Genomic DNA, 11,798 nt, shown 5'->3' with positions numbered 1-11,798 from the left:
AAAAAAAAAAAAAAAAAAAAAAAAAAAAAAAAAAAAGGTTAGCTATTCCTGGCCAGGCGCGGTGGCTCCTCACACCTGTAATCCCAGCACTATGAGAGACCAAGGTGGATGGATCACCTGAAGTCAGGAGTTCAAGACCAGTCTGGCCAACATGTTGAAACCTGTCTCCACTAAAAATACAAAATTAGCTGGGCCTGGGGGTGCAGGAGGCTGAGGCAGGAGAATCGCTTGAACCCGGTAGGCGGAGGTTGCAGTGAGCCGAGATCCTGCCACTGCCCTCCAGCCTGGACGACAGAGCAACTCTTTCGGGAAAAAAAGAAGAAAGAAAGAAAAAAGGTTAGTTATTCCTATCACAACACTGCTTTTCTTCCTACATCAAGCATGCCTACCTTCGTTCGCTCTGCTTTTCGTCAGGAGGACCCCGATGGGCCCCGGCCGCCCCCTCGGCTCAGGGCTGGGGCTGCGTGAGTGCGGGTGCTCGCGGCTGCGGCTTCGGGGCCCCCGAGAGCGGGCGTCGTGGCGGGCCCCGCGCCTGTACTCCGGGCTGTAGGCCCGCTCATAGTCTGGATCATAGGCCTGGTGATAGGCCCGCTCGTAGTCCTGGTCAATGTTCCGGCCGCGGCTGCGGTCGCGGTCCCGGGATGGCCCAAAGTCGTGGTCCAGGCCCCGCTCCAGGCTCCGGCCACGGCTGCGGTCTCGGGCGCGCCCATGGTCTTGGTCCAGGCCCCGCTCCAGGCTCCGGCCGCGGCTCCGGTCCCGGCTGAGGTCCCGCTCCCGGCTCCGAGCTCGCTCGTGGGGACGCCCCCTTTCCGGGCTGTCCTCCCAGCTGCGGCTGCGCCCCCCATGGCTGCTCAGCCGGCTCCTCTCGCTGTACCCACTCCGGAAACTTCTGCCGTCAAACTCGTCCATCACCTCAAAAGCCCGGTCATCCTGATCCAGAGGAGGGCTGGCCTGAAGCGGGGCCACCTGGACCTTCCGGGGCCTCTTGACCACCTGTTGCCAAAACAAACTCAGTGTGGACGCAGGACAATCACAACTGAACGTGGAGAAGGCAGTGGTTTTAAGAGCCCTAGTTCTGGTTTAGTAAAACTGTATCCCTGCCGACTCACTGAAGTTCAGGTTCCTCATTGGGAAACGGACAATAAAAATCTCACAGGGTTAGAATAAGACAATGATGTTGAAGCTCTGAGTACAGTGCCTTGAATTAAGGTAATAATAAAATAGTACCTCCAAAATCTGCTTCTACTCAAGTTTGAAAAGCCTCAGAGGCCCAAATCGCTAAGTTATAAAACTCAAACAAAAATTCAGAAAGTGTGACATTCTATACCTAGCTGCCTAGGGGGCAAAGGGGGATGGAGAGAAGTTGATTGATAGGTACAAATATATGGTCTGACAGAAGAAATAAGAACTAATGTGAGATTGGTAGGGTGACTATAGCTTACAAGAATCCACTGTACATTCCAAAATAGCTGGAAGAGAATAATCTGAATGTTTCTACCATAAAGAAAAGACAATTATTTAAGGTGATGGATATTCCAAAAACACCGATTTGAATTTTACAAATCATGTCTATGGCCATACCATAGTGAACGCACCCGATCTCGTCTGAATTTTACAAATCATATGAATGTATTAAATTAATCACACATACCCTGTAACTATGCATTATGCATAAATTTTTAAAATTTTAAGAAAGTCAATGCCTTATTTATTTACTTATTTATTAATTATTAAGACCAACTCTTGCTCTGTTGCCCAGGCTGGACTGTACTCAGCTCACTGCAACCTCCGCCTCCCAGATTCAAGCGATTCTCGTGCCTCACCCTCCCGACTGCTGAGATTACAGGCGCACACCACCGTGCCTGGCTAATTTTTGTATTTTTAGTAGAGACGGGGTTTCATCATGTTGGCCAGGCTGGTTTCGAACTCCAGACCTCAGGTGATCTGCCTGCCTCCATCTCCCAAAGTGCTGGCGTGAACCACTGAGCCTGGCCCAATGCCATTTTTAAAGTGAGGGGTGGGGAAGAGGGGCAAGGGGAAAGAGGAACCCTTCTAGAGTAAAAGGAACTAAAGAGATAATGATTAAATGCCATGAGTGAACTCTGGATCCTGGATAGGGAAGAAAACATCTATCAAAGACATTCTGAGAGCTGGGTATGGTGACTCACACCTGTAATCCCAGCACTTTGGGAGGCTGAGGTGGAAGGATCGCTTGAACCCAGGAGATCAAGATCAGCCTGGGCAACTCAAGATCCCATCTCTAAAAATGAAAAAGACATCTTGAGATATGGACTGGATATTAGATAATACTGTAAAATTATTACTTCTCTTAGACTGGAAAATAGTATTATATAGACGAATGTCCTCACTCACAGGAAATGCATGTGAAGTACGTAGAAATGAACTGTCACGTCTGTAACTTTCCTTCGAATGGTTGGCAAGACATGAGTGTTTATATACATACGGAGACCAAGTAAAGATGGCAGAATAGTAATATTTTAGAAGATAAATATTTATTACACCGATCTTTCAACTTTCCTGTTTGAAAATCTTCATAATATAAAGTTGAAAAACATTAAATACCATATATGTGGCTGGGTGTGGTGGCTCACGCCTGTAATCTCAGCACTTTGGGAGGCCAAGGTCAGCAGATCACCTGAAGTTGGGAGTTCGGGACCAGAATGATCAACATGGAGAAACCCTGTCTCTACTAAAAATACAAAATTAGCCAGGTGTGGTGGAGCATGTCTGTAATCCCAACTACTTGGGAGGCTGAGGCAGGAGAATCGCTTGAACCCAGGAGGCAGAGGTTGCGGTGAGCCAGGATTGCACCATAGCACTCCAGCCTGGGCAACAAGAGCAAAACTCCATCTCAAAAAAAAAAAAAAAAAAAAAAACAAAAAACTATATCTATCTCTCTCTCTCTATATATATATATGTGTGTGTGTGTGTGTGTGTGTGTATACACACCATATATGTGGGTGTATCCCTATTTTATTAGCATTCTCACTTTGTGTGTCTACCTGCCCCACTGGAGTGAACACAGCTTGCAGCACAGATTGGCTACAGGGCCTAATGGCATCCAGCTCATAGTTGATCCTCAGCCAGTGAATGAATGAATGAATAGATGAATGAAGATTATAGACAGTCTTCTAATGAAACTCTTAGTCTATGAAGATATAATACACCTTGCTTGGGTCTTTATAATGAGTTTTTGTGCTGAAAATTTTTTTCTAAATTTTTTCTGAATCTAGCTAATTCTCTTAGGGAATAATTGCCTAACTTTGTTCCTAAGGCAAACTAACTCAGATCAGAGAATCACCGGCCTCAGGAGAAGACACAAGGAAAGGCAGGAAGGATAACTTACACACATCTTCACACCCCTCCAAAAGTACTGAGAATCCAAGAACAGCAGTCCCTAGGTTATGTAATTCTGTCAAATGCTTACAAGCAAGGGGTAATTTTCTTCTGGGCAAAAAAACAAAATGCTATTGAGGCGAGTTGAAAGCAAACCCAGTACTTACAATAGCAGCGATCTTCCCACTTTTTCTGAGCTGCTGAACTGCAAACGAATGAAGCACATCCTCCATGGGGGTGCCATTGACCATGACCACTCTGTCATTTTCTCTGTAAACAAGAAACAAAAATGGGTCATGAAAAACTCCCATCTATTCATTGTAAATTATTTATTTAGGAACAAATAGAAGCAGCAAACTGACCTGAAAGGCTTTCTAAAGGGCTCAGGGTCTGGTGGCGCCCAAGGCCCAGTCAACTTGGCATGAGATCTTCCAAAGAAAGGAACTGGGGGCCATACAGCTCAATTCTGAGTGTCTAAATGGAAATCATCTGGGAAGAGAGAGGCCTGATCTCCCCAGACTACAGGGTCACACCAGGAGGTACTGGTACTTGATGACAGTGAGGTCTGGACACCAAAAGGAACTTCTCTATCAATCCCCTATTGCCTGAGGTGCACGGTGAGCTTCAGAAAAGTCTAAAAACACTCCCTCCAAGTAGGTGTATATCCATCCATTTGTGCTTTTGTGCAGGAAAAGGGCCAAAAGCTTGCCTTGGATTCTTAAAGAAATTTTGAAATCACAGAATCCTATTGCTCCAGTTCATCCCAAATATTACTTATAATTTTGCATTTCTCCATATGAAAGACTACTAACTTTGATAAAACTACAGAGGCTTTCTTAACTATAATTTTATTTTTTAAGAGGCATGGTTTCCCTCTCTCACCCAGGATGGACTGCAGTAGTGTGACTGATGATAGCTCACTACAACCTCAACTTCCCGAGCTCAAAGGATTCTCACCTTAGCCTTCCAAGTAGCTGGGACCCGAGCAGGTGCATGCCATCCCAACAGGGTCTCACTGTGTTGCCCAGGCTGATCTTGAATATCTGGCCTCAAGTGTTCCTGCCACCTCAGCTTCCCAAAGTACAGGATTATAGGCATGAGCCACTGTGCTTAGACCACAGAGGCTTTAAACACCAACAGAACCTAAACTTCTGAGCTATTTAGCCAATGCAGCCATACAGTTAACTTTAGATTTCGTCCTGAGAAGTTATCCTGTGGGAATCAGGCATGCATCATTTAAAATGGGGTTACCAGCTGGGTATGGTGGCTCATGCCTGTAATCCCAGCACTTTGGGGGGCCAAGGTGGGCAGATCACTTCAGGTCAGGAGTTCAACACCAGCCTGGTCAACATGGCAAAACCCCGTCTCTACTAAAAATACAAAAATTAGCTGGGTGTGGTGGCAGGCACCTGTAATCCCAGCTACTCAGGTGGCTGAGGCAGGAGAGAACTGCTTGAACTCGGAAGGTGACGGTTGTGGTGAACTGAGATCGCACCCCTGCAATCCAGACTGGGTGACAGAGCAAGATTCTGTCTCAAAAAATAATAATAATAATAATAATTAAAGAGTAAAATAAAATGGTGTTACCTCTTCAGGCCAGAAAGCTGGCAGTTGGAAAACTTGTGGTTTTCCTGTAGTAAATTTTCCCAACTTCCACATCCCTCTTACAAATAAGATAATCAATAAACCAAAGTCTCCTTATTAAATTCTTAAAAGAATATAAATTAAAACAAATATAAACAGTGTTGGGTAAGCATTGGGGTTGAGAAGCATGCCAATTTAAAATTGCATGTTCAGAAATGATTCCTAAACCTAGGAGGGATGTTTGAACTATCTTCTTACAGACACAACTGCCCTCCTCGCTTCAAAGCTGGGGTGTTCCCAAGATTTGGGCATCGTCCAAACATGGTGTGTTACGGCTTCCACTCCGGCTTGAAGACTTTTCAAATATTATATAAAAGTTGGTTGTTTTTTCTTTTTATAATATAAAGTGGATACCAACCAAAATACCCTGTCTAGGGCCAACCAGTAGCGCTGGCAGGGGCTGCGGGGTGAGGGAGACACTCACTGGAGCAGCCCGTCAGCAGGCCCACCCGGGAGCACATCAGAAATGACAATCGACGTTTCTCCATTTTCAAAGTGGGGGTTGTCTCTGCCTCCAGACACTGCAATTCCAAATCCTCTTTTGGAATCCTGTACATCAGAGAGGAGAAATATTAAAAATCCTTCAATAAGTGGCTTTCAGGATTTATTACAAGCACTCAATAAAATAAAGGTCAAATCAATAACCAGAGACTGTTCAGGAACAGATGGGCTTACAGAAACAAATGAGAAACAAAATAAAGCATAGTCATAGTCAGCTGACAGGTTTATAAAGGGAAATTCCTTATCTGAAAGAAACAGCCTGTGGAGGCTGGAAAAGATTGATAGTGCAGACTGGAGTTATCACTAGAAGCTGGCAGGAATAGGAAACAATGTCTTCAGTCCAAATAGGAATGTACTGTTTGAAGCACCAATTGTACCTCTTTGCATCATGCTGGCCTGAGCTGGAAAAAACTTCGCTAAAAACTGAATCTGTACTAAAACTGTATTTTTTTCATTTTCAGATTTTCTTACTTTTTTTTTTTTTTAAGAGAGTTTCGATCTGTTGCTAGGCTAGAGTGCAGTGGTGTGATCACTACTCACCGCAGCCTCACATTTCTGGGCTTAAATGAGCCTCCTGTCTTGAACTCCCAAAGCACTGGGATTACAACAGGGAGCCACCATTTTACCTATACTGTAAATATTTTTAATTTTTCTGTATATTATGATGTTTTGATATCTTAAAAAAAAAAAAAAAAAAAAAAAAACCTTCTGCCTAGACTCATGGCTCATGTCTATAATCCCAGCACTTTGGGATGCCAAGGCAGGCAAATTGCTTGAGTCCAGGAGCTCGAGACCAGCCTGGACAACATGGCAAAACCCCATCTTTACAAGAAATACAAAAAATTAGCTGGTCATGGTGGTGTACGTCTATGGTCCCAGCTACTAGGGAGGCTGAGGTGGGAGAATCACCTAAGCCTGTGAGGTCAAGGCTGCAACAAGCCAAGGCAGCTTCTGCACTCTAAATGGGCAACCGGAGATGTCTCTAAAAAACAAAAAACAAAAAAACCTACAACTTTCTAGCTGTGTGGGAAGAGACTGCTCTTCCCTGTTCTAGCCAATCTTTTTTAATTTTATTTTGCTTTATTTTTATTTTAGATTCAGGGGTACATGTGCAGGTTTGCTATATATGGATATTGTCTGATGCTGAGGTTTGGGCTTCTAATGATCCTGTCACCCAAGTACTGAACACAGTACCCAAGAAGTACCCAAGAAGTTTTTCAAGCTTTGCTCCTCTCCCTCTCTCCCTACTTTTGGAATTCCCAGTGTTAACTGTTCCTATCTTTGTGTCCATATGTACCCAATGTTTAGCTCCCACTTCTAAGTGAGAACATGCAGTATTTGGTTTTCTGTTTCTGCATTAATTTGCTTAGGATAATGGCCTCCAGGTGCATTCGTGTTGCTGCAAAGGACATGATTTCGTTCTTTTTTATGGCTGCCTAAAACTGTATTTTTAAAGTATACCTTTAACCTCAAAGTAGATAAGCTGGTAGTTTCATTTCAACATACAGTGAAAAAGACATAAATGGTTTTTTTTTTTTTTCTGAGACAGAGTCTCGCTCTGTTGCCAGGCTGGAGTGCAGTGGTGCTCAGCTCACTGCAACCTCCACCTCCCGGGTTCAAGCAATTCTCCTGCCTCAGCCTCCTGAGTAGCTGGGACTACAGGCGTGCGCCACCACACCCAGCTAATTTTTGTATTTTTAGTAGAGACAGGTTTCACCATGTTGGCCAGGATGGTCTCGATCTCCTGACCTCATGATCTGCCTGCCTCCACCTCCCAAAGTGTGGAGGCATGAGCCTCACACAGACATGAGCTACCGTGCCCAGCCCATAAATGGATTTTAAAGATAAAATTTGAACATAAAATGTGCGTTGAGATCTCATGAGAAAGCAAAGCATTAAACCCTTTTCCACATGCATGGAAGATAGGAAATAAGATTTATTACATCCATGATCGGTCTAGCAACGCACAATGGTGAGCACAGATGATACATAATCCTAATTCATTTGTGCTTTAAAAAGCTAAGTCTGGGCCAGGTGCGGTGGCACGCGCCTGTAATCCCAGCACTTTCGGAGGCCAAGGCAGAATTGCTTGAGTCCAGGAGTTCAAGACCAGCCTGGCTAACATGGCAAAACTCCATCTCTACTAAAAATATAAAAATTAGCCAGGCATGGTGGCACATGCCTGTAATCCCAGCTACTCAGGAGGCTGGGGCAGGAAAATCACTTGAACCTAGGATGTGAAGTTGCAGTGAGCTCAGATCGTGCCACTACACTCCAGCCTGGGCAATGGAATGAGACTCCATTTCAAAAAAAAAAAAAAAAATCTAAGCCCAGTTTCATCCAGATAATGAGTATATGTGACTGCATATTCTTAAATCTGGGTTAGACTATATAAAAATTTACTCTGAGACTAAAAGAAAATCTTTCCTCCCAAGGAAAGTTTCCCATGTAGGGCCCACTATGCTGACTGATTATAAACAATTACAAACTCAAAACAGGTTGGGGGTGTTGTCTATTAATCACATGGCTTTGAATTGGGCAGCTTCCACCAGCTGGCATCTGGTTTTAGACAGAGGCAGCTCCATCCTCTATGCCAAGCCTAAAACAATCTCTGACCTCTGCCAATTTTGGGTCCACAACTCAAGGAATGCATGAAATGCTCAGGGAAAGGGCAGAGGAGAGTCAGAAAGATGAGGAGAGTTGAAAAATAAGACCTAAGCAGACAAAACCCCTCAACTGCAGAAACTGTGATTACTGATCTGGAAGTCTGGGCACCGGCCCAGAGACATTTTTTTCTACCTGGATTAATTCAATAAACATTAAATTCAGGAATGTTTTTAATTTTCATAGAAGACAAAGCTTGAAGCTCACAGTTCTGAGGGTCAAAGGAAAACTCTCCCTATGAGGAACTTACGGTCCCTCTAGGAGATGATAGATCCTGGAGGAATTCAGAGCCAGAAGAAACCCTGCAGAACCCAGGAAAATCACAGTCATGAAGACTGGAAGGCAGCTTGATAGCATAAAAATGCGGAACCGGCTGGGCGTGGTGCCTCACGCCTGTAACCCCAGCACTTTGGGAGGCCGAGGCAGGTGGATCACCTGAGGTTGGGAGTTTGAGACCAGCCTGACCGACACGAAGAAACCTCGTCTCTATTAAAAATACAAAATTAGCCAGGCGTGGTGATAGGCACCTGTAATTCTAGCTACTTGGGAGGCTGAGGCAGGAGAATTGCTTGAACCCAGGAGGCGGAGGTTGCAGTGAGACTAGATGGCACCATTGCACTCCAGCCTGGGCGACAAGAGTGCAATTCCGTCTCAAAAAAAAAAAAAAAATGCGGAACCATGAGGGCAGTTCTCCAGCTCAGCCTCACCCAAATGATTTACAGTCTCTTGGATCCTACACTTCTTAAGAGTTATAAGGTATGTATATGTTATAATTAAAATTACATAAGTTGTAAATAGCTCCCTCAACATCCTTAAACATTACAGGTCATTTTCATTCTTCCCTTTCTTTTCTCTCTTTCATAACCTGTTCTATCTGGAGTCAAGTGTATACACTAAATAACCTCTAAAATGTTCTATATTAAACAGTCCTTAATCAAAAAATACAATAGCATGCAAATCTTTCTTAACATAGCAACTATTAACAGTTAGTATCTATAATGCATTATGCACCTCAAGGGAAAAAAAAAAAGTCAAAACTGTGTGTAGGCAAAAATAAATAAGATCCATGATCCGTAAAATCAAGAACATGACTGTAGAATATATGAAATGTGCAGAACTCACCTTTTGTAGGGTCACAGTGTACTGTTCCCATATCAGCTCTTCCATGCCTGGGGCCTGTTTTAACAGAACAAAACCAGTCTGATGAAAACCACAACCTTTTCAATACTAGAAATAAAATTATCATTCAAAATGCCTTGACATCAAGTCCAGCTCACACTCTATACCAAAAAGAGTTAATATTTGTTCATTATGCTACCTATTTTCAAACACACTCCTTCAGTGAAATGAAACTGGAAACAATACTTGAAAGGTAAGTGAAATACACAGTGAGAGACAGACCCTAAAAAGAATGGAATGTTAAGTGCTGAGTCCTTTTATTATCACTATTCCAAAACACAGTCATCATAAAACCCTTTAAAAATATCTAGTTGCAAACAGATTATTTTTTTCTAATCGTTCTCCCCCTCTTCCTGTCAAAGGTGACCTCGTAGGCAAGTTTTCTGCATGTTTATGTCTAAAAATAGCCTTAGCCTTATCATAGGGTATGCCCAATTGGGCGACCTGCGGGATCTTTTGGCTTTTTCTCCATCTGTATCACTGGGTATGAAAGATGAATGTCTTCATAAATGGACCACTGGGACTTCCATCTCTGACAATATTCCAAAGTAAATATCTAGAAAAAACTAAAACTGGTGGTGTCATTTTACAAATAATAATCTATTAAATGCAGGCTGCCTTGAGAAAGCTAGAAACGCCAAGAACACTCAGAACCACAGAGACAAGCCAGCACTGAAGCAGGCATTTAGAGGAGGCTGAGGATCCAAACAGGGTGGGAAATCAGGTCTGGGTGGATCTCTTAGGGGAAAAAAACACCAGCACACAGATGGAGATGCACTGTCTCATCCTTGGCTATGGGTAGAGTGGAAATAACTAAAAATAAAACCCTGGCGAATTTCTATCAACAGACCTGTATTCACATAGGTTTGGGCATTCGTATTACAGACGTGACCACACCCTGCCAAACACTCATGACTACTGTGGTTCTGCACTGGCCATACCACCAGGTACACAGAGGCAGATGCGAATCCTCTCCAGAGATCACACTCAAACACAGCCTTCAAGGACTCCCCAGATAGTATGTATCCAAAGAAATGAGCCCACAATTTAAACATCCACATCACCATGAGTGAGAGGTAAAAGAAACATAAACTGAAGAATCAAAGACTTTAAATATTTGAAACAGCAGCCACAGACAAAAACGGAGTATCTATAGTATGTGTATACATTGGTTTTTTGTTTTGTTTTGTTTTGCTTGAGACGGAGTCTCGCTCCGTCACCTAGGCTGGAGTGCGGTGGCATGATCTTGACTCACTGCAACCTCCACCTCCCAGGTTCAAGCGATTCTCCTGACTCGGTCTCCTGGGGTAGCTAGGATTACAGGCGCACACCACCACTCCCGGCTAATTTTTGTATTTTAGTAGAGATGGGGTTTCACCATGTTGATCAGGCTGGTCTCAAACTCCTGACCTCGTGATCCACCCGCCTCGGCCTCCCAAAGTGCTGGGATTACAGGCATGAGCCACTAAGCCTGGACTATGTGTATATGTTTTAAGAAATTAGAGGAGGGCTGGGTGCAGTGGCTCATGTGTGTATTCCCAGCACTCAGGCTGAAGCGAGAGATCGCTTGAGCCTAGGAGTTCAAGACCAGCCTGTGCAACATAGTGAGACCCCCATCTCTACAAAAAATTTTTAAAGTTAGCCAGGCATGGTGGCTAACTTTAAAAATGTTATAGTCCAACCTGAGCAACATAGTAAGACCCCATATATATTAAAACAAAACAAACAAACAAACAAACAAAACCCTCAAAATACCTGAAAAAGGCCAGAACGAGAGATCTGTGCTACCAGCAATCCTGGGTCTGGATGGTGAATGGGGCCTGGGGTCAGGGACACAAGCAGCCCAAAAGTGCAAGATTTAGGTTAAATGAAGGCCCATCAACACAAGGAAATATGTAAACATTCCAAAAGATTATCTAAAACATGTAAAACTCCGCAATTACTTAAAGTCTATTCACTGTGACGACTGTTCTTCAATTAAAAAAAAAAAAAAAAGTGAATTTTCAGTTGAAATTTTTATATCCTACTCATCTTTGTCCCATTATCTGCTACAACAGTGTCTGGCACACAGAGTAGGCACTCAAAGAAGTTTTTTTCTTTTTAATACATCAAGAGATGGATACACTATTCATTCATCATTCAATTAATATGACTGAAGCACTCACTGCTACTGACAATTTTTTTTTTTTTTTTTTTTTGAGACAGGGTCTCACTCTGTCACCCAGGCTGGAGTGCAGGGGTGTGATCTAGGTTCACTGCAACCTCTGCCTCCTGGGTTCAAGTGATTCGCATACCTCAGCCTCCCAAGTAGCTGGGATTACAGTTGTGCACCACCACATCCAGCTCATTTTTTGCATCTTTGGTAGAGACATGGTTTCACCATGTTGGCCAAGCTCATCTCGAACTCCTGACCTCAAATGATCTGCCCGCCTTAGCCTCCCAAAGTGCCGGAA

At 43.6% G+C, this 11,798-nt stretch overlaps 1 protein-coding gene across 4 annotated transcripts in view; it reads right to left on the bottom strand.

The window, feature by feature from the left end:
* TJP2 (tight junction protein 2) overlaps positions 1 to 11,798 on the bottom strand; it is a 139,091-nt gene that overhangs the window by 36,251 nt on the left and 91,042 nt on the right. For all 4 annotated transcript variants that reach the window (XM_023213241.3, XM_023213242.3, XM_023213240.2 and 1 more), the window contains 4 exons: positions 9,289 to 9,342; positions 5,426 to 5,550; positions 3,525 to 3,627; positions 390 to 993 (listed from right to left, as the gene is read on the bottom strand). In XM_023213241.3, coding sequence (XP_023069009.1) covers positions 390 to 993; positions 3,525 to 3,627; positions 5,426 to 5,550; positions 9,289 to 9,333 — 877 coding nt within the window. In that variant the 5' untranslated portion in view covers positions 9,334 to 9,342. The remainder of the gene's footprint in view (positions 1 to 389; positions 994 to 3,524; positions 3,628 to 5,425; positions 5,551 to 9,288; positions 9,343 to 11,798) is intronic.

This window comes from Piliocolobus tephrosceles, chromosome 14 (genome assembly GCF_002776525.5).
Source record: "Piliocolobus tephrosceles isolate RC106 chromosome 14, ASM277652v3, whole genome shotgun sequence".
Classification (NCBI taxonomy): domain Eukaryota; kingdom Metazoa; phylum Chordata; class Mammalia; order Primates; family Cercopithecidae; genus Piliocolobus; species Piliocolobus tephrosceles.
The sequence above is the reverse complement of the archived record's forward strand: the minus strand, read 5'-3'. Positions and strand labels throughout refer to the sequence as shown.